Source organism: Monodelphis domestica, chromosome 2, assembly GCF_027887165.1.
Source record: "Monodelphis domestica isolate mMonDom1 chromosome 2, mMonDom1.pri, whole genome shotgun sequence".
Taxonomy (NCBI): Eukaryota; Metazoa; Chordata; class Mammalia; order Didelphimorphia; family Didelphidae; genus Monodelphis; species Monodelphis domestica.
The window spans coordinates 252,425,464-252,448,822 of record NC_077228.1 but is presented as its reverse complement, the minus strand read 5'-3'; the positions used below and the strand labels follow the sequence as shown (position 1 = coordinate 252,448,822).

The 23,359-nt window shown below is 35.6% G+C and overlaps 1 protein-coding gene across 4 annotated transcripts in view; it reads left to right on the top strand.

Moving 5' to 3' along the window:
- The window catches only part of TBCD (tubulin folding cofactor D), a 537,579-nt gene that overhangs the window by 37,763 nt on the left and 476,457 nt on the right, over positions 1 to 23,359 (top strand). For all 4 annotated transcript variants that reach the window (XM_056814255.1, XM_056814257.1, XM_056814256.1 and 1 more), the window contains exons 6-8: positions 2,252 to 2,398; positions 3,911 to 3,966; positions 10,133 to 10,265. In XM_056814255.1, coding sequence (XP_056670233.1) covers positions 2,252 to 2,398; positions 3,911 to 3,966; positions 10,133 to 10,265 — 336 coding nt within the window. The remainder of the gene's footprint in view (positions 1 to 2,251; positions 2,399 to 3,910; positions 3,967 to 10,132; positions 10,266 to 23,359) is intronic.

The following is a 23,359-nucleotide window of genomic DNA, read 5'->3' as shown; positions in this document are numbered from 1 at the left end:
TATACTTTCTCTCTAGGAATATTCACTCTCTAGGACTAGCAGTTTTGGTGTGAAGGTTTGCTTGAGCACTTTTTCAGGGCTGTTCACTCACCTTTGGTGTCCATGTAGCACTGAAATCTCACCGGTGGTTCCAAGAAGGTGTGGTGTATGGGTATGCCCCAGTAAACCGTCTAAGGAGATGGACTAAACCAGATTGAGGGTAACTGATGGGTAACAAACCTATCGTGATTTAAAAGGGTGTTTACCCTAAGCATATGAAGACTTCCTACAATGGAATTGGTAGATGAGAACAAGTTGTTCCAATAAGCCATGAAGGTTACTGAAGCAGGCAGGCACTGTGGAGCCTGGCCCACTTGAAGAACCTTGTCGAACACTGAAGATACCAAAGTCTTCCTCTGCATCCCAGGCCATCACTATCATCCTGTCTTTTGTTTTGCTATTAGACTTCAATAATTCTGGAAGAGAGAGTGAGGTTGACAGTTTATGTAGTTGTTTCACTTAAAGCCAATTCATGCATAAGTCAAGACATTACCATGTCATATCGTTGGTCCTCTTTAAAAATGAAGGACAAGCAGCAACTTTCTTTTTCTAGCTGACAGACTTCACCATGTTATATAATCTGCATAGCCTGAACTCATTTAGTGGGCAGTTTGAAACTTTTGAATTGTTTATTTTTACATTTTTTGAAAATGTCTAGATTTCTTGTTTTTTCATCTCTTTTCTATGGTTGATAGTGGATAACTGAATCAATGGGTACCAAATCAACACATATGAGGGTTGTGGGGGAGGGGGTTTGCTGCTGTATATTTGTATGTGTGTGTATACACACATATGAGTTTTCTGAAGTTATATAATCCAAATTGTTTTTCTCCCTTCTCTCTTCCCTCCCAGAACTGACAAGCAATTCAGTCTGGGTTATACATGTATTGTCTCGCAAAACATGTTTCCATATTATTCATTTTTACAAATGAATAATCTTATAAAACCAAAGCCCTAAAACATAAACACAAATAAACAAGTGAGAAGTTGTATTCTTCCATTTGTATTCTTATACCAACAGTTCTTTCTCTGGAGGGATAGTATTCTTTTTCATAAATCCCTCAGAATTATTCTTGATCATTGTGTATTGCTGTTAGTAGCAAAGTCCATCACATTTGATCATTCCATAATATTGATGTTACTGTATACACTGTTTTCCTGGTTCTGCTTATTTCTTTCTGCATCAGTTCATGTAGGTATTTCCAGCTTTTTTCTGAAGTCACCTGTTCATTTCTTACAGCACAGTAGTATTCCATCACCATCATATACCACAATTTGTTCAGCCATTCCTCAGTTGAGAGACTTCCTTTTAGTTTCCAAATCTTTGCCAAAAAGAGAAGCTATAAATATTTTTGTACAAACAGGTCTTCCCCCCCTTTTTTAAAAATCTCTTTGGGTATATCACTTTTCCTTTAAGAAGTGTGAAACATGTTTTATCATTGGTCCTCTGGAGTTTTGATTGGTCATTTGCATTAGTCAGTATTCTTAAGTCTTTAAAAGTTATTTTTTCATTTTAGTATTATAGTTATTAAATAAATTATTCTACTTCCCCTTATTTCATTGCACCAGTTTAAATTAGTTTTTAGGTTTTTTTGCATCCATTCCTGTTGCAATTTCTTACAATGGAAAAGTATTTCATTACATTCATGTAACCTAGTTCCTATGTTTATGGGTACTTTCTTTAGTTCTTAATTATTTGCTACTATAAAAAGTGCCAAAATTATGAATATTTTTGTGCATCTGCATCCTTCCCATCTTTCTTTGATCTTTTTGAGAGTATGTCTAGTAATAATATTTCTAGGTCAAATGATTTGTACCTCATAGTGATTTTTGGCATAATTCCAAATTGTTTTCCAGAATTCACTGCTTCACTAAAAATGTGTTGTGTCTATTCCAATTACCTTTAAATAGTTACATTTTCCTTTTTTTTAATCTTTGCTAATCTGCTAGTTATTAGGTGGAACCTCAATGTCATAATAATTTGTATTTCTCTGTTAATGATTTGGACCTTTTTTTAAAAAATTACTTTTTCAGAATTATTTAACATTATTTCCTTTCATGCTATTGATCTATGCTATTTATTCCTATAGGTGTTTGGTAACCTTTTTAAGAATACTGTGGTCTTGCTTGTTATTTTAATTACTCATTTATTATTTTCTTTTTAACTAAGTAGTCATAGCTTGCATTTATCTTATTTTTTATTCTTTCCTAGACTTGGGAGACTCGATATGTGCTTTTGCTGTGGCTTTCTGTAACCTGCCTGATTCCTTTTGATCTTTCACGTCTTGATGGAAATCTCACCTCTGAATGTGGGCAGTCTCGTACATCTGTAATGGACCGCATACTCCAAATAGCAGAAGTAAATATTTTTATCTTTGATAATTGTCAGTCTCTTTTTTTGTTAAAGTGTTTTAATTATTGATAAAGTAAAACTATATTAGTGATACTATTCTCTTTTAACTTTATTAACAAACACCCATATAGTATTTCAGGGAATATAAAACATATATGAACATATATATTCCCTGAAAAACATTAAGTTAAAGAGATTGAGCAGTGATATGGAATTAGTGATGGTAAAGTAGATAGAGCATGGGATTTAGACTTAGGAAGATTTGAGTTTGAATCCAACCTCAGACTCTTCTTAGTTTTGTGGTCCTATGCAAGTCATTTAACCTGTCTCAATCTCTTCATCTGTAACACTGAGATAATAGGATTTACCTTATCAAGTTGTTGTGAGGAATTACGTTAAAATTGGAACACTAATGCATTGCTGGTGGAGTGATGAACTGATCCAACCATTCTGGAGGACTGTATCCAGAAGAAATGAATAAAAAAATGAGAAAGGACCTGCTTGTACAAAAATTATAGTTTTGTTTTTTTTTTTGTGGTGGCAAAGAATTGGAAATTGAAGGGATGTCCACCAGTTGTGGAATGGCTGAACAAATTGTGGTATATCATGATGATGGAATACTATTGTGTTGTAAGGAATGATGAACAGGATGATTTCAGAAAGAATTGGAAAGACCTTCATGGTCTGAAGCAGAGTAAAATAAGCAGAACCAAGAAAACACTGTGCACAGTAACAGCATTATTGTGAACTGAGCACCTGTGATAGACTTGGGTATTATTGACAATAGAATGATCCAGGACAATTCCAAGGGACTTATGACAAAGAATGTATCCACCTTCAGTGAAAGAACTGTTGGAGTCAGAATGCAGATGAAAGCATACCATTTTTCAGTTGTCTATTTGAATTTATGTTTTTGGGTTTTGGTTTTATAAGATTACTCACAAAAATGAACAATATAGAAATGTGTTTTGCATGATAATACATGAAAACCCCGATTGAATCCCTTGCTAGCATGGGGAGGGGGAATGGAAGGGAGGGAGGAAGATCAGTTTGATCATATAACTTAGGAAAACTTGTAAGGAAATTTGTACAAGTAATTGGTAAAAAAAATAAATAAAATAAAAAAAAGATGTGATTGGGAACATAAGAAAAAGATTATGTATGCTATATAAATTGTAGCTATTATTAGTTATTGTGTTTTATAGTAGGTATTTGTCTATCTTCCAGTGATTGAAAGTAGAGTTTACCTTAACTAGTAACTAGTCTCAGTCTTACAGTAACATCTGTTACTAAACCTAAAGTTTGTGCCTCTTTTGGAATTTGAAAGCCTGCTTTTTAGCCCTCAGTTCTTTGAAAGAATTGGTAAGTATACTTTCACTTGAGGGTTTAGAAAAGTCTATTTGACTTTCAGTCAAAATTGTGTTTGATTGTATTTCATTTGTCATAAGCATTGATTGTGTAGCAATTTCCAATTTTTACCTAAGTGATTATTGATAAAACATTTCTTTTGTTTTCTAGTCTTACTTGGTTGTTAGTGATAAAGCTCGGGATGCGGCTGCTGTCCTTATATCCAAGTAAGTCAGTCTCACTGTGGCTTGTATCCTCAGTCATTGTGGGTGTATATACATGTGTACACACACACATACACACACACACACACTCTCTCTCTCTCTCTCTCTCTCTCTCTCTCTCTCTCTCTCTCTCTCTCTCTCTCTCTCTCTCCCTCGCCCTCTCCCTCTCCCTCTCCCTCTTCCTCTCCCTCTCCCCCTCCCTCTCCCTTTTCCCTCTTCCTTTCCCTCTTCCTTTCCCTCTCCCTCTCCCTCTCCTTCTCCCTCTCCCACACATTTACCTACATCCACACAATATATGAGTTCTTTATGAGAACTTCTTCCATCAGAACTGATTGAGACCTGGCAAAATGAAATGCTTTACTGATAGACAAATATCAGAGGAAGTATTTGAACCTAGGTACTATTCCATGCTATATCATATATGAAGTATATCAAACACTAAAGCTTCACTAATTTAAACTATTACCAGTGAATGTTGAAGAACTCCTCTTTAAAACAGTTTATTCATCAGAGGACTTGTTTATTTGAAACTCATTTCAAATGTCTGACTTCATTAGCATTAGCTTAAAACAAGGCACTGTTATGTGCCTATATCCCTGAAGCTCTATATTTATTTTGTTGGAAAATTTTATTTAATTAATTTAGAATATTTTTCCATGGGTACAAGATTCATGTTCTTTCCCTGCCCTCCCCCAACCCCCTCTCCTGTAGCCAACACGCAGTTCCTCTGGGTTTTACGTGTCATTGATCAAGCCCCATTTCCATACCATTAATATTTGCACTAGGGTGATCATTTAGAGTCTACATCCCCAATCATATCTCCATCGATCCATGTGATTGAGCACTTGTTTTTCTTCTGTGTTTCTATTCCCACCGTTCTTCCTCTGAATGTGAATAGCATTCTTTCTCATACATCCCTCCAGGTTGTTCAGGATCACTGCATTGCCACTAATGGAGAAGTCCATTACATTCGATTGTACCACAGTGTATCAGTCTCTGTGTACCATGTTCTCCTGGTTCTGCTCCTTTCGCTCTGCATCAATTCCTGGAGGTTGTTCCAGTTCACATGGAATTCCTCCAGTTTATTATTCCTTTGGGCACAATAGTATTCCATCACCAATAGATAGATAATTTGTTCAGCCATTCCCCAATTGAAAGGCATCCCCTTATTTTTCCAATTTTTTGCCACCACAAAGAGCACAGTGAAGCCTATTTAAAGTAAACTATGTCAGCTTCATAAATAAATTTACCTTTTCTTTAATAAGGAATGCATTAAAAAAAAAATCTCAAGTAACAGCTTAAGTGTAGAGGAACTCAGCCAGCAAATCAGATACATAATGAAGTACATTATTGCCACCTAGTGGGGAAAATCTATACCTATATACATTAAAAAAATTACAAATGCAATTAGACTTTGTTACTGGTGAAAAACTGATTCTACAGTTTTGCAGACATGTGATGACACAAAAAAAGAAAATTTCCTTTCTTATTCCATGTACAATTCTATAGGGAGTATTTCATTTTTGTCTTTATATTCCTAGTACTTTAGTACCATGCTTGGAAGAGAGTAGGCAATTAATAAATGTTTATTGATTTATTAATCTTTTCATTTTTGTTCTTTACTATCATTATAACTTGAAAAAAGAAAGTCATATCAGAGGATGGTACTATTTACTTTGGTTCACTTTGGGAGCTTCTTGAACTTCTTAGCTGCCAATCATATATACATGGCTTTGACTTTTGAATTATAGTCAAACTAGAATGAAAGGGCAGCTAGCCCAATCATTGTTATTTCTACTGTTCATATATGAGGTACCCTGGTTAGATGCCCTTTACTTTTGATTTTGGGCCTTTCCAGAGAAAGCTTATTTGAAAAGACCTTTGTTAGACCTCATTGACTCTAATTTGATTACACATTGAGAAATAATGTTTTTCAACCTGGTTACTAATAGATTTCCTCCCTTGTTACTGCCTTTCATTTTTCCTTGAACTCTGAAAATTGAGTACTGGCTCCTAGATTTCAAAGCAATTTTGTTAAATCCTAATCTATCTTAACCTCATTGTTTTATATTTGATAAAAAAAAAGTTCAGTAGACATTTAGGAAATTGCCTCTTGGGTACTAGTCTTCTGGTCATAGAAGATACAAAAATAAAATAAAAAAGTTATTTTAAACTTCAAGGAATTTGCAATTCATGGTGGAGTTTTATAGTATTAAAAAATTGAAGCCCATTAAAGTTAATTCATATCCCCGAAATACCACAATTAATTTTAGATAAAGCCAGAGATAGAGCTCTCTTCTTTTGATGTCTGCCCTGATGCTTTCTTCTTTAAGAAAAAAAAAAAAACCTCTTCTTTCTTAAAATTGATAGTTCTTAGAATCTAAGGCTGAATGACCCTGGGTAAATCACTCATCTCTAATTGCTCAAACTTACTGCTAGGTAATTGAGATTAAGTGAGTTGACCAGGATCACATAGCTAGAAAGTGTCTAAGGCCTTATCTATACCCAGGCCCTTTATTCTTTGTGCTACCTAGCTCTTCTCCACCCCCTACCCCCCTTTTTTCTGATTTTTCTCCCCCTTTATTATCTGGGATCTTTTTTGTGTTTCAAAGTGATCATTTTTGGCCCTAGAGGATCTTTCTCCCTTGTTTTGCTACATACAAATTGTATAGTCTTGAGCAAGTCATTTAACCATTTTGGGTCAGTGAAGTAATTTTGCTAGGTGATCTTTAATGTCCCTTCCAGAGCTGAATCTATGGTTCTTAAGGATCTTTTCTTTTTGATCCTCTGTTAGGGAGATTTAAAAAATTTTTTTTCCAAGCAACGATAGATATTGAACCCCATTTTAACTGTAGTTAAGTATTTGGTTTCTTATGATATTGTATTTTTTCCAAGATCCCTTTTTTTTCTTAACAAAAGAAAAGATTTAGTGTAACTGGAAGAATAATTATAGTAATTCACAGATGTTGTTATTCTTCTGCCCAAGAACCTATAAATTGGAATTCAATAACCTAAATAAACTGATCACATCCTTCTAATGTGATGAGGTGGGAAAAGAAGTGAATATAGATTCCAGAAGACTGAGTGTGACTACCAGCTGCCTATTTAGTGTGTGACGTTGGGCAAATCACTTAATTTCTCCAAGCCTCACTTTCCTCATCTCTAAAATGAGAATTACATGAACTCTTAAGATCATTTTTAGCTCTGAACCACCAGTTAGAACAAAGCTAAAGTCCAATCGATCAGCAAATATATACTATATGCTAAGTGTTGGCTATGTAAAGATAAAAAGAAACAATTTCTGCTTTTAAGGAATTTATATTTCCTTAGGGAAGAAATTGTATGAGTGTGTATATGTGGGTGTGTGTAGATTTATATTCTATCATCAGAAGATATTTAAACCAGACTGAGGGCACCTGACAGACCTCAGACCTGACACATGCATATGAAGATTTCCCCTGGCAGAATGGGTGATAGGGGATGAGAACAGTTTGTTCCAAGGGCCTTAATGGTGATTGAAGCAGCCCTGTGGGTGCTTAGAGCTTGTTCAGACTTTCAAGACGCCAAGGTCTTTTTTTTTTTTAATTAAGTGGATATTTAAGCAATAGTGCAAACCATAGTTTTATCTAAATATAAATATATGCACATGTTCCAGTGAGTTATATCAGTTATTACAAATAGTAATTCACATTTCTGTAGAACTATGTTAAAAAATGTACAGCTGGAATTTAATTTGCATCCTGGGTCTGGGCTGTTGCCAGTTGTCATGATTTTTGTCTTGTCACTGAACTTCTATGACTCTGGAAGAGTGAATGAGGCTGTTTGTGTAACTTGTTACAAGGGAATCACTTTAAAAGACTGATATATATTAATTTAAGGTCGCCAAGGAATCAGCTATGTAATTCCTAAATGAAAAACTCAAGTCAGCCGTCAGCCTTTTTTGGAGTTTAATTACAATAGGAGTAAGAAAGGAATTAGAGAGAGAGAGAGAGAAAAAGGGAGAGAAGGGAATAGGGCTTAAATACCCCTTCTGTTTAGGCTGGGCCAAAAGGCCCAAGCCCTTAGATAGCTGGGGCAAAGAAAGGAGATCAGTCCCTATTACTCACGTGTCCAAAATGGAGAAACAGTCTCAGAGGCTCCCACCTTCAGCTTCCTTCAGAGCAAGCCTTCTCAGACCCCAGCAACCACACCGACCAAAACTCCTCAGCCTCCTCCAGTCTCCAGACCCTCCTATCTTTAAGGAAACCATCCAAGTTGCCTCCCCGTCAGTCCTCACATCTACCAATCACTCTTCATCAATTTCCCTGTCAATGGAGGCTCTCGCTTAACCCAGGACCGCCCAGAGGTTTCTGGCTTTTGCACATGTCTGTTGAAGGTCATATTTTTCAAATGATTAAATCTTTACTCCTTTGCTACAGTCCTTTCTAAATCCTGTTAACTTGAGTATGGTAGAGATTGGAATAATTAAATTTTGATCTAGGCTGCAGCCCTTACTCAATCCTATTAGGACTGAATAGGGTGGAGTATCTCCATTGTATCAATTCTAAAATCAATCAAGACTCAAAGAAATTCCTGTTCTATGCTTAAGCATAGGTCAAAGTCCTTTCCATTGTTCAGCAAAAGGTTTCTGTCCTAAAGTAATCTTAAGAAGGGAAGAGAAGGAACCTCCCATGCCAATGGGGTTCCCATTCCAATAGACTATCAGTAAGAAATTTTCCAAGTATGAAATATCCCAATGGTGAAATTTCCAACATTTATAAGTCTAAGGAATTTTGAGGTTTACAAACTGCATCATTTAAATCCAATTCATGTCTAAGTCTTCACTCCATAATGTCATTGGTCCTCTTCAAAAAAATGAAAAACAGACAACTATATATATATTTTGTGTGTGTATATATATAATATATAAAAACATATGTACATACATATATACCAACTATGTACAAAAGAACTGAAAAGATAAAATTTTTTTTTCAGGGGCAAGGCACTAACATCTGGGGGAATCAGAAAAGGCTTCATGTTAATATAATAAATAATAATAATAAACAAATAAAATAAAAATAAATAAAAATACTTTAATATTGGGAATGATGATTTCTTATTGTGGAATTGTAATGATTATATTTCATATAAGTAGTTGACCAGATCTTTCAGATGTGTCCTTTGTGTCTTGGCATTTTCTAAGATTTTGGTATGCTGCACACCAAAAGTGATTCAATTTGTAATTCTGAGAAGTCCAATTTAATTATAGTAAAATAGTATATATAGAAGTAGTATTGTATCCAGCAGTGTTGGTGAACCTTTTAGAGACTTTAGAGACTGAGTGACCAAACTGCAACCCTCATGCCACATGTGAGCCCCCTACCTTATCCCAGACAGGGGATAGAGGAAGCATTCCCATCAAGCTGCTGAGCAGTGGGGTGGATCATGTAAGAAATGGCCTCAGGTGCATGTGGAGAGGGGAAGGGAGCATCCCCCCTCAGCAAATGTGCCATAGGTTTGCCAATCCAGGTATATAGTAATTCGCAATTTATGTTTGGATCTTGGAACTAGAAAAAATGGTATGTGTAGGGTAAATAACCTTTAAACAAATGGAGTTGAAGACTAAGGACAATATTATAGTTTAGGGCTTAAAGAATCCTCAGTGATCATTTCTAGTCCAAACCTTTCATTTTATAAATAAAGAATATGTATGTGAGAGAATATTTGCCCCAAATTAGAGTCAGAATTTTTCTATGATACTGCATTGTTTAATAAGAAAAATAAGACTTGCTAGATTGTTTTAGTTCCAGAAATTGAGATCTGCTCTGACTTGGTGTCTCTTATAGTGTAAAATTTGGGATCCAAACTTTTATTAGGAATCTTAGTGCTTGTGTTTACCTAAGTTAATTTGATCACAGTATCATGGACTAAGAAGTATAAGAAACCTCAAAAGTGTAGCCTCCTCTTTTTGTAAATGGGGAAACCTAGAGAGATCAAGTATCTTCACATAAGTGGTAGAGCTGGATTTTAAATCCGGGTGTTCTGATTCTTAAAGCCAAACCAATATCAAAAAACTTTAGAAACTTTTGGGAAGATTCGCCTTTAGGGGTTGTAGGTATTTTAAATATTAGTTAGAAAGTTGATTCTTCTGGTAACTAGCAACTTAAGTCGTTGTATTCCTTGACAGGTTTATTACCCGTCCTGATGTCAAAAAGAAGAAGATGGCAGACTTCTTGGACTGGACCCTTTTAACGTTGTCGAAGTCTTCCTTCCAGACAATGGAGGGGACTATTATAATGGATGGCATGTTGCAAGCCCTGGTAATTATCTTTTTCATTTTGCAAAATGCTTTTGCCAGTTGTCTTTAATAATGATCAATAAATAAGCAAATAAATAATTTATTAATAAACATTAATAAATTAATAAATAAATAGGGTTCTTTATAACAAAAGTATAGTAGGTTCATTTTGTTTGAGTAATAAAGTATTAAGTTATTTGAACAATCTGCCTGGATATACCATATATTGATCACTATTTCAAAAATAATGAATTCAAAGTAGATATAATATTAAAAGTCCATCAATTATGACTTTACTTTGTCTCGAGAATATATTTTAGGTGCTTGAAATGTACCAGTTAATATTGTTTAGATGTAGAAGCCAAAGGAGATTGAGAAGATGCTGAATCTGAACTGACTCTATCATATAATCTAGATATTAGCTTCTTGTTTTTTAAAAATTTTGTTTTTTTTTAGTTTTCTGACTGTTTTAGATCAACTATAGTTCCAAGTACCAGTGCATTCCTCTTTGTAAAAATGCTTTGTTAATTAAAACAAATTCTTTACAATATTATGAGATGATTGTAGTAGTCACTCTGCTTAAGGAAAACATCTATTTATTTTATGTTGGAGGAGGGGAACAGAAGAGCCTTTTTAAAGCTTGCCTTTTTAAATTTTTGACTTACCTTCAAAGTGACTGTTAATCTTTAGTTTCATAGCATCATTCATTTCAACAAGGTTTTATTAAGCATCCATTGTATACCAGTTATTGCTAAGTACTAGAGATACAAAGAACAAAAAAGCAGTCACCGTCCTTAGAGAGTTTACACTCTACTTGAGGAAAACCACATGTACACAAATAAGTAAATGCTTATATATATAATGTAAATGTAATATGGGGAGGGGAGAATGCTCACAATTGGAAGTATGAGGGAAAGCATATTGTAGAGTTGGTGCTAGAGCTAAATGAAGGGATTCAGGAAGTCTAAAAGAAGAAAATAAAGGAGTGTGTTTCAGGCAAGGGAGATAATTTATTTAAAGGTATAGATTTGGGAGATTCAATTGAGAGCCAGAGAGGATCTTTGCAGTAATTTACCTCAATCCTTTCATTTCATTAATGAGGAAATTGAGGTTCAGAGAAGGTAAATAACTAGTTCAAGATCACATAGTAAATAAATAGCAAAACTGGCATTTGAATCCAGGTCTTCTGATGTAAAAAAAAGACTCAAATAAGGACTACAATCCCCACAAGCCTTTGCTCCACTTCCCCAAAATGCTTTGTAATCTCACGGAAATTCTCAGGTGGGCCAAGATCAAGAAGGTATTTAACCTGGTGGCAAAGGTTTTTGGGTCTCTTTTTTGGACTTCCGTTTTGGAGCAGACATGGCTCTTTCCATAATGTAGGTGAGGTCTTGTCTAGGCCTCTGGCCTAGGCACGTTTTCCTTATCCTGTATTTTCTTTAATCCTTAATAAGCCTCTAAAAAATATAATACTCCTTGCAGAGAGAAACTAATTTCTACCTGCCTCAGTCTCCTCTAAATTTTAATCTTTACACTGATTCCAAATCCAGTACCCTTTTCACTTTGCCATTTTGACTTCTCATGTAGAGGGAAATTAGTATGTTATAAAAATTAAGTGCTATATAGAAAATGAGATTAAATATCTTAAATATGTTATCCCTTAAATTTATATTTTTAAAATTAGGAATTGCAGAAGATACCTTTAGGTCACTACATTTCTGTATATTTACAGTACCTTGGCTAGCATGACATACTTTATTCCTTTGTATTAGAGGAAAAAAACATGAATATGTTTCATCTTGATAGTTATTTAGTTTGTATGGCATCTTGCTTCATTTGCAAATTAATTTAAATGAAAACTACCAATTCTGTCCTATGTGTTAACCAGAAATTTTCCTTGGTAGTGTAAAGATTAAAATTTAGGGGAGACTGAGGCAGGTAGAAATTAGTTTCTCTCTACAAGGAGTATTATATTTTTAGAAGTTTATTAAAAGTTAAGGATTAAAAGAAAATACAGTATAAGGAAAACGTGCCTAGGCCAGGGAGGCCTAGACAAGACCTCACCTACATAATGGAAAGAGCCACGTCTGCCCCAAAACGGAAGTCCAAAAGACCCCCCAAAGCTCTTGGAATCAGGTTAAATACCTTCTTGATCTCGGCCCACATGAGAATTCAAAGCATTCTGGGGAAGTGGAGCAAGGACTTCTGGGGATTGAAGTCCAGAGTTCAAACCGTACCCCCATTTGATCCTCTGGGAAGAAGTCCTTCTCCAAAGGATCATAAAAACATAATCAATTTAAAGATTATAATAATTTGAAGATAAGAGAAAAAAAGGACAAAACCAATAATTGCTGGACGCATTGACAGAAAGCCAGTTAGGGGGCAGTGCCCTTTGGCATGAAAGTATACATACAAATAAATGTTCAATCAACCACACCCAAAGTTCAATTTTGTCCAACTTGTGATCTGGAGGCATCTTCACGGTGTCTTCTCCAACAGTTCAGTTCTGGATTCAGAGAGGTAGCTTCTTCTTTACCTAAAATTCTTCTCAAAAGGAATTTGAACTTTGCAATTTAAATAATGATATTTTTTACATTCCCCATGTTAAGAGGGTGATTGACAAATACAGAATCACTTAGGGATGCATGGCTGAGGTATGAGGTATATGAATCAATTGGTAAGAGATATTAAAAAGATATCAGAAAAATCAAAAAGAAAAGAAAAATTTCTGGATGAAAATATAGACTATCAGTCTTATGTGTAAAAATTCCAAATAAAAAGAAAAATAAATCTATAACAGGTCCTTGAATCAGGGCCCAATTAAAATGATCAAAGCAATGATGCATTTACCTAGTCAGTAGGCAGGACTACAGAAAGTTACCACACTATGAAAGGCAGAAAAGAAAGGGACCAGATTATAGAAGCCAAGTAGGAGCCAAGTTTGGGGATACTCGTCTGTGAGTATCTTCAGAGTGAGTGTGGACACAAGGAAAGCCTATGTCGTAACAACATGTTAAACACAGTAACCTCAAGTTTTCACACTAGGTTCAAGACCTTTGTATTGACCTAGAAGTGCATCAATCCATCCTGGATTGGGTTTTTTTTGGCCCTGTGCAATGGCTCTTGTGTGTATATCTTGTCCTGGAATCAGACAGAATCATTAAGCAAAGTCCCATAATTTATTTAAATAATTAGTGGCATCATTTTTATAGTCTCTAGCTTTTTTTTGGGTTATGCATTGGCAAATGTATCTTAAACTTGTAGTACTGAAAAATCAAAAAGTTAAAGAAAATCTTAATGCTGGTGTCATGTGCTTCAAATATAAAAAGGAGAGGAAAAAAAACAAATAGTATATTGCACATGCAAGAAAAATATAATAAAAAAGAGCTTTAAAAATTTCAAAAATATAGCTTATAATCATTGACACTCTGTGTCAGCTAAAAGATTACTAGACTTTCTCACCAAAAATGAGATCCATTTCCTCTTTATATCTGGCCATGATCACTGTGAGTAGAAGGCAAATGAATTGAACAAGGTTAACAATTTTTCATTTTTAAAAATACAGTAGTACAAATATGTAGTATCAATATCCCCAAAATTCTCAATAGCCCAATTAATTACAATAGCAAACAAACACACTATCATATTTCACACAAGTTGCTACATGGCATTTTTAAAAACCTATGAATTGATGGATATTTGTCACAAGTTTTTACAATCATAGCAAATCTTTCAACCTTGGTATTTAAACATATTTTTTAAAACAAAGTAAAACTCATCTTGGGTTAAGAACATAATCAAGAAATCTATATATCATTCTGGTGGAAGTAGTGAGCTGAAGAGTATAAATAAAAGATGCTCCTTTTTTGGAGTCTTTTTAGGGATACAAATGCTCTGAGATTAACTGCCCAACTTCCATTCACATATTTAGAAATGCGGGAAGGTTGGGGGTTATAAAATGTATTTCACTTTAGCTACTAGAATGGGCCTTACTTCCTGGTAGGGCAGGCAAAATAACCAGAGATTGTTAAAAAAAATTACAAAAATCATATTTAAAAAACCCTTAAAATCATTTGAGATATTTAGCACATTAAATTTTCCAAAGGTTGTTATACAATTATAACCAGTCCTGAAGTCCATCCATCCTCTGTGACAATTTACAAAGTGAAAAATAGAAAAACTGTTTTTTTTTTTATATGGGCTTAATTATCACAATGATATATTTTTTTTCAATATATGGTTATAGGGGAAAAGCAACAGAATTTTAAAACTCAGTACATTCAAAATATATTCAATCAACCTTCAGTGTAACAGAATAATATTCAATCCAGTAATATATGAATTTAACATCACAAAGGAAAACCTTAAACAAAATGCAATAGAATACAGAAATTTGTATAAACCATTGGAGTCTGAAATGCCTTAAAATTTATAACCTCCAGTCTTTAAAGTTCCTTGGGGTTGGTTTTTTTTTAAATTAATTTTCCATTTAAATGTCTATTGTCCGAAGGCAGAGTGGTAAGGGCTAAGCAATGGGGTCTGAGCGATCTGCTCGGGCCACACGGCCATGAAGTGTCTCAGGCCAGATTTTAACCTAGGACCGCATGTCTGTAGGCCTGGTTCTCAGTTCGCTGAGCCACCCATTTGCCTCCTCAAGGTTAGCTGAATCTTCTCCCTGACACGCAGGTGAAGTCAATGCTATTACCATAACAGTCAAAAGGTATCCTTTTAAATAGCCCATTGCTTTTTAAGTTCCTGCTTGAAAAATCTGTTGCTTCTCCTCTCCCTTTTTTCTCTCTCCTCTGCTACCATCAGCCCACGTGGCCAATAGTTACCAGCTGGTAGAAATGAGTCCTGAGCGATCTTCTCCAAGGATCTGGGTGATGACCCAGCTGGGGTCGCACTCGTGGGTCTGGGGCGCAGAAACAGGCAGGCAGGGCCGGGAGATTGGGCACCAGGTGAGAGGCCAGGAGCAGGATCCAGAGCCAGGACCAGGTGAGGACGGAGAGAGGTCAGGATCGGGGCTGCAGGCAGGAAGCGGCCGGGAGCGAACAGCCAGGAGTGGACAGCCGGGGTGGGATCAGGGCTGAATGCCCGCAGGCAGAAGTGGCTGAACTGGGTGGGGGACCTATCCAACGACTGGAATGAGCAGCAGCTTTGTGAGGGTAAAAAAAAAACCTTGACCAGAGAAACGTGGCTTAAAAAAATTTCTAGGCACTAGCTATTAAAGATTAAATCAGAAGATTGAGATATTTCATTTTCCCAAAGTGGTTACACCAAACTGTAAAGATTAAAATTTAGGGGAGACTGAGGCAGGTAGAAATTAGTTTCTCTCTATAAGGAGTATTATATTTTTAGAGGTTTATTAAAAGATAAGGATTAAAAGAAAATACAGGATAAGGAAAAACGTGCCTAGGCCAGGGAGGCCTAGATAAGACCTCACCTACATTATGGAAAGAGCCATGTCTGCCCCAAAAAGGAAGTCCAAAAGACCCCCCAAAGCTCTTGCAATCAGGTTAAATATCTTCTTGATCTCAGCCTACGTGAGAATTCAAAGCATTCTGGGGAAGTGGAGCAAGGACTTCTGGGGATTGAAGTCCAGAGTTCAAATCTCAATTTTACAGTAGCAAAGCAACGTTGATGAATAATCAAGCCCAATTCTCATAAAGTTAGAATAATTGAAATTTCTAGCCAAGAAGTCAATATGACAGGAGAGACATGAGGAAGCATATGCCATATGGGTCAAAGCACTGTTAACTACCTTAATTACTAACTCCGTTGGACCTTAATGGTGATAGCCTAAGAGCCTTGAAAATAGCAGTGATATCTAGGTCCATTAAGCCTGATTCCAGACTGATTCATTCAGGCCCCCTGTGGAAAAGGGACCTGCCATGCCATCCCTTCTATCACTATCTGCTAACCAATTGCCTCTGAAGGTAAGCTTAAGATCCCAAGAGCACCAGCCTTACTTTCCAGTTTGACCTTAGCAACTGTAGTCCAGGGAAGCAATTATTGTGGGGGGTGCAGTCTGGCAATAGCTCCTGCAGATGTCACAGTACTCATCGTCTTATCAGCCAAAGCTAGTGAAGATGTAGAAAAGATGTTTCTCATCATCTGAGTCCTTGGCATTGCCAAATGATTCAATATTAAAAGCTGATATGATTTTATGAATAGAAATGACACAAAAACCAGTCTATCTGCTTGCTTCTTTATGACCATTAAGCCTTTCCATGTGGCTTACAGCTGAATCCTCCTTTCTATATTTTCTTCCCTATTAGATTATGAGCTTCTTGAAAGCAGAGATTATCTTGCTTTTCCATTTATATCTTGAGTGCTGTGACATAGTAAATATAAGTACTTTTTTATTTATTCATTCATCCATTCATTCAATACAGCATATTCTCTGGCTAGCAAATTTTCTGTGAACTAGAGTATGGTTCACTAGCAAGACATATTCTAATGTATAATACCAACACCAAGAGTCAGTTATAATGGCTTCTTATAATGACTTCTTCATGCAGTGTGTTACCATGTGACCCTTAAATTATTTTTGCTTGTTTTTAGTTTCCTTTCTATTTAAAGGGTGAAAAACGACTACAAGATATTGCCATAGGATACTACTTAGAGCATATTTAGTGTCTATAAAGACTTTTGAAATCCTGAAAGACATTATATAAATTAATGTGGAAGTAGAATTTTAAATTGAAATTTCATCTTTAGCAATTACCATGTGCTAAATTTTCCAGGTATATAAGGAGAATTTTCTCCTCAGTGATTAAGAAATAATCAAACTGAATAGTTTCATTTTCTATTTTTTTCTAATTTTAAAAATTATATACTTAGTAACCATCTCTGCCAACAAAAATATTTGCATAAAAATTATGTCCAAAACCACATACTCCACATTGTTTATAATTTGTTAAAAAATGTATATTACATATGTGTGCTAATATCACATCTTTGTTTTTGAGTTCTCTTTGGACTTGTTTTATTTTGATACTTTATTCTCTTGATTTTGTGACTTTTTTTGGATGTAATCATAGTATATATTATTCTTATTCTCTTATCTCTTTATATATTTCCTTTATTTTCTTTATATTTCTAATATTTCTAATTTTTAATAACATTCATTACATTAAAATATCACAATCTATTCAGCCATTTCTTCCAATCATTTCATTTATGTAATTTCCATTTATTTTGTCATTACAAACAAAGCTTCCATGAATATTTTCACACATATACAGTGTTTTACCTTCTATAGGATTTAAATTAATGACTTGTACTCCAAGTATTATATTTTATAAAGTTTATTAATAATCACTTAAAGCAGAAGGAATAAAAAGGAAATAGAAGTTTAAAAAACCCAAATTTTCTAACATAATTAAGACCCATGTGAGTCTCTTGTCTTTAGGGGGAACCGCTAGGCAGATACTCTGCAAAACTCACTGCCTTAGAAAGGCCAAAATTAATTTTAACTTTGGCAACAAGTAGCAAGTCAGATTTATTACTTTCCTATAATGAAAAGGAAGTGGAAAAATGGAAACAAAAATTGAAAGAAAAATTGATTAATGGAATATGAGTGTCATCTGAAGGAAAACCCCCGCTCCCTAAAATTTTTTATCACCAAATATGCCAATCCATGCATTTTGGTACCCAGGGAGTTGTAGACTCTGTTAAAAGAGAATGGATAGGCCCTGGTATAACTACTGTAGCCTCTAAAATGTGTGCAACCTGATCCAATTGCCAAGCATATAACCAGCACACCTTTCATGGCAAAGCATTTGGTGGGCGTCCTCTGGTTTACACACTTTTTTAACATTTGCAAATTGATTTCATTACAATGTCAAAGGCTGGACATTATAAATTTTGTTTAGTCATAGTGGATCCGCTAACCAGATGACCAGAAGCATTTCTTACCACCCGAGCTACAGCGGCTTTTTTTGCCAAGGTACTCTTAAAAGAGATTATTCCTTGATTTGGCCTACAAGCACTAGTTGATTCGGTCAGGGAACTCATTTTACTGATTTGATACTGTCCCAAATTTATTCCTATTTGGGGATAACTTCCAAATTCCATGTACCATATCATCCCCAGAGCTCAGGTCATGTTGAAAGAATGAACAGGAAACTTTAAACTCGTGATTGGCAAACTGCACTGAGACTCATTTAAAATGGCCTGAAGCTCTTCCCCCTAGCTTTAATTTATCTCTGAAGTAGGCCCAGGGGAGATCTACACATCTCACCATTTGAGATGCTTTTTGGACATCCCCCAATACAGGCTAAGCCTTTTTCTCCTTCATATACATCACTACAAGGATGGTAGTAGTGGTGGTGGTGGTGGGGAAACACTTCAATTGCTTCTTATATATAGAAATTACATTTCAAACTGACAGAACTCCATGAGTCTGGAGCAGCAGTACAAGCAGGACCAATAGACTTTTCAATTTATGACCTAAACCCAGGAGACAAAGTATATATAAAGAATTTCCAGTGCACTGGGACAACTCAGCCTACCTGGGAAGGTCCATTTCAAATACTATTAACCACTCCAACAGCTATCAAAATTGGAGAAAAGGACTCTTGGATTCATTGCTCACATGTAAAGAGAGTACCTTCTATTGATATTGATTTACTGTACTCTGTCACATGCATTGGAGATAAAAGTCCATAGACAAGAGAACACTGTTTTGGTTTACACATTGAATTCTTGAAATTTTTTTATTATTGCTTTTCTTTTTATTTTCAATAGAATATTGATTTTTTCCCTTTCTTATTTCTTGTACTTAAAGTACACATAACTAATATTAATCTTTTTTATTTATTTTGCAATAGAAGAAGTTTAAAATATATGTATACCCAAAAGCTTTAGACTATGGAAACCTGCCATTGATCAATAAATATTATGGGACTTGGATTAATGATTGCATCTGATTCCAGGAGAAAAGATCACAAAAGAGCCATTGCACAGTGCCAAGGAAGCACAAAGTTAATCTGCACAGTGCCTGTGAGCACAAGGTCAAGGAGACCAACCAATCCCAGTGGGATTGATGAGAATCTGTGCCAAGACAGAGGACTTGTTTTAGGTTCGAGGTTGTTGCTGTTTGACATATGTCAGATGCAGGTCTTCCCCGTGCCACATTCTGACAAGTACCTAAGTTTGGCTACCATCTTGCCTCCTCTATCCCTGAGAGTGAAGGTAAAATCAGATCAGAGAATGATACTTCCCTTTTTATGTCAAAATCCAGTCCTTTTTTCTCTCTTACAGTATGGCAACTTTCTGTAGTCTTAGCTGCCAATGGATAAGTGTAAAATTACTTCATTTGTCCTACAGGCTTATGGGACAGAAATTACTTTAATTAGACCCTGATTTAAGAACCTGTTATGGATTTATGTTCTTTTTAGAAATTTTTATCTACATAGATTTTGATATTTTGGTTTTGATTTTGATTTTCTTTTGACACAGTTTATACACCCCATAACTCAACCATGTATCCTGAGTTGATCTGGGTGTTGGTTCACACCCTCCTTTGGGGGGGGGGGATTGTATAATTTTCATAAAATCCAAAATTTAAAATTTTTTGAAAAACATTTCAGTAAAAGAAGCTTGCTAAGTCCTTGAATCTAAAAAAATGAATATTTGGAGAAAGTCCTATAAAGAAACCTACATTGCATCATAATGAACTTTGGGATACAATTGATTGAATTGAAGTGGGTTGAACACAGTTATTTGGAATGTAAACTCTTTTGCCAAAGGTGACTGCCCCCTAATTGGCTTTTTGTCAATGTGCCTAGCAAATATTGGTTTTGCTCTCTCTTCTATTTCCTTCTCATCTCTAACTATGTAGTATATTGATTTAGAATTTTGAATTGTAGAGACTGCATTTCCCATAATCCCCTTTTCCTTTTCCTGTCTTTGAGTCTCCTTAGGTGAATTGGGATTTTGGGTTTCTGTTTCTGTCCATGTGATCTTTCTGGCTTGTACCAGTGTGAAGGAGGAAGCTTTTTTTATCATTGCTCTGGTTTTTAAAATTTCTCTCTGCTCTAAGTGGATTTTAATAAGTAGCATTAAAAATACTTGGAATATTGAATATTAATTTTAATCTTTATAGTAGTTTCCTCTTGTATGCACCTTTAACTAGAAGATTTTTAGAGGTATAAACTGGTTATGTTAAATGATTCATTGAGGAGACTAGTGTAATTATTGGGAAAGGATGGGGGGATTGAAAAACAGTGGGATAAAGGGAGGTCTCTAGTAGGATATGGAGGAGTTTAAGGGAGAGAGGGAATATTGCTGCTGGTGAGGCAAAGGAGAGAGATGCCCCTTGCTGAGAGGAAGTAGCAGGGGTCTGATAAGGACTGTTTGTCGTTGACCAACTGAACTTAGATTCAGCTCCCTCTGTGCCCAGAAAAGATAGTCCACTTAATTGACTGTGAATTAAAATAAGATAAAGTTTAATAACCAGTTGGGATTGGAGAGATATCAGGAAAGAGGGACAAGGGTGGTCTCTAAATAAGGTTGGAGTCTGGCTCAGCTTTTAGAGCTGAGGCCAGGCCCCACAGGCTAGCGGAGGGCTTCTCCCACTCCTGTCTTCTGTGCCAGTTTTGTCAATTTTAGAATCTTAGCAGGAGACAGAAAACAAACAAGAACAGTTCTAACCTTCCGAAGCCTGTGTCTTCGGGCTGAACAAAGAAGAGGTACTCCACTCCAGACTGGGCTGCATGAGCTCCTCCCTCCTCCAACACCAGGAAGGAAGTCCTGCCCGGAAGGAAGGAAGTGCTAGTCACAAGACCCAACTGCTACTCCTAGTTGCCCCTTCCCCCACCAACTGTCAGTCTTGTTTCCTTTCCACAATCGTCCCCTTTTTTTGTTGTGACCTTCTCAAGGTCACTTATTTATATTATAGTTACCAATTTACTAAATCTACTCTAAGGAATTTTTTGCAGGAAAGTTTGGGTAAGGGTAGTTTTGGGTTTTACAATAAATTCAGTACAATAAATGTTTAAACAAAACCATTACAAGAAATTTGAATCTTAGTGCTAATACTACTTACTCTTGCTAAGTTAACTAAAACTAATACATTATTGATAGAAATTATTTACATATAATACAACAATATATATTGTTCCACATCCTGATGTCAGTCAACTAGAAATATCTGTTGATCTTTCTATTTGCCTAAGACCTTATGGAACTAACTATATACATATTTACATTTTGCATAAATACAATTTCAGACACTTGTTTATATAAACAAGGTCTCTCAATATGTCAGTTTGTGATTTTGTGTTTTGTGTGTTGTGTTGAATTAATACTTATCAAGTTTCTTCAGATTTCCACTTCTCATGTTGATTAATAGATCTCTTCTTTCTTCCAAGTTATGTAGTGATGCATGCTATTTCCCTAATATGTGAAATTACTTTTGTTTTATTATTTCAACACACTCAGTCTTACATATAAGTCTCGTTTTCCATCTGTCCTCTTCTTATATTAACAAATTTACAAAGTTCAAAGTCTTAGCTGTCCATTTCAGCTTTTTTTCTTTATTTTTTGTCTCTAGCTGCTTTTCTTGATGCTTTTCCTCCTGGATGCTTTTCCTCTGGGTTGCTTTTCCTCTGGGCTGGAAAGTTGTCTTGAACATTATGTGTCACTATTATTTCTTTGTGGTGTACTTTTTATGTTAATCAGTTTTTGTTTTTATTTCTCAGCATTATCTGTTGTCTAATTATCTTCAATGTCTGTTACAATGATGTTGAACTTTTTCTGGTTTTACGTGGAAACAATGGAACCATGAGTCCTTCCCTGCAATTTTTATAGCTGTGGGGGTAGTAAGCAATACTTCATGTGGTCCAGTATATTTTATGTCTGTAGCCAATTTTCTATTGAAATTTTTTAAGTATACTATGTCTCCTGGTTTGATGTTGTGCAAATTGTAATCCAGGGGTACTGTTTGTTGTATCAAGCTCATTTCATGCAACTCTGCTATTTTTTGTAAAGCTTGTATATATTTTGTTGACAGTCTTTACCTATCAATACAATGTAAGCTGGTTTACAAGTCCTTCCTTGCCAAATTGCGTGTCCATATAGCATCTCAAATGGAGAGATGTGCAAATCTCCATGGGGTCGTGTTCTAAGATGGAACAGAACTAATGGCAGAATGTCTGTCCATTTTTGGTGTGTATCTGCACAAAATTTTCCTATCAGTGTTTTAATGTCTTTATTTAATCTCTCCACTTGCCCTGAACTTTGGGGATGATACAGTGTGTGATATGTTGCTTGTATTCCTAGATTTTTTTTTTAAACCCTTACCTTTTGTCTTGGAGTCAATACTGTGTATTGGCTCCAAGGCAGAAGAGTGGTAAGGGCTAGGCAATGGGGGTCGTGACTTGCCCAGGGTCACACAGCTAGGAAGTGGCTGAAGCCAGATTTGAACCTAGGACCTCCCGTCTCTAGGCCTAGTTCTCAATCCACTGAGATACCCAGCTGCCCCCGTATTCCTAGATTTCTATAAATTTCATTTAATATTGATTGAGTAAAGTGACTTCCACAGTCTGAGTCCAATTTTGAGGGAATCCCAAATCTAGGTATGATTTCTTTTAATAGGATTTTGATCACAAATGCTGCATTGTTCTTTTTGGCAGGAAAAACTTTTGGCCATCTAGTCAGTCTGTTTATGATGACAAGGCAATATTTAAACCCTTTGTCTTTTGGCATATTGATAAAATCTATCTGTATGCATTCAAATGGAGTATATGTTAAGGGACGACCTCCTAACGCTTTGGCCTTAAAAACTCCCTGATTGAACTGCATACAAATTTTACATTTTTGAGAAACTCTTATGGCATATGAAGATATTCCTGATGCAGTCCAAAATTGTCTCACTGAATTGATCACAATTTGGGTTCCACAGTGTCCTTGTGGATGTATTGCATTGCACATGTGATAAAATAAATTTTTAGGCAGGATGGGCTTACCTAGTTGCGAAAACTATATTCCTCTTATTTCCTTTGCTCCTAAGTTCTTTATCTATGATTGAATTTCCTGTTCATTCTAGGCATTAGTTAGATTGTCCTGTTCAACTATTGAGAAATTCAATACATTCCACACTAGTCTCCC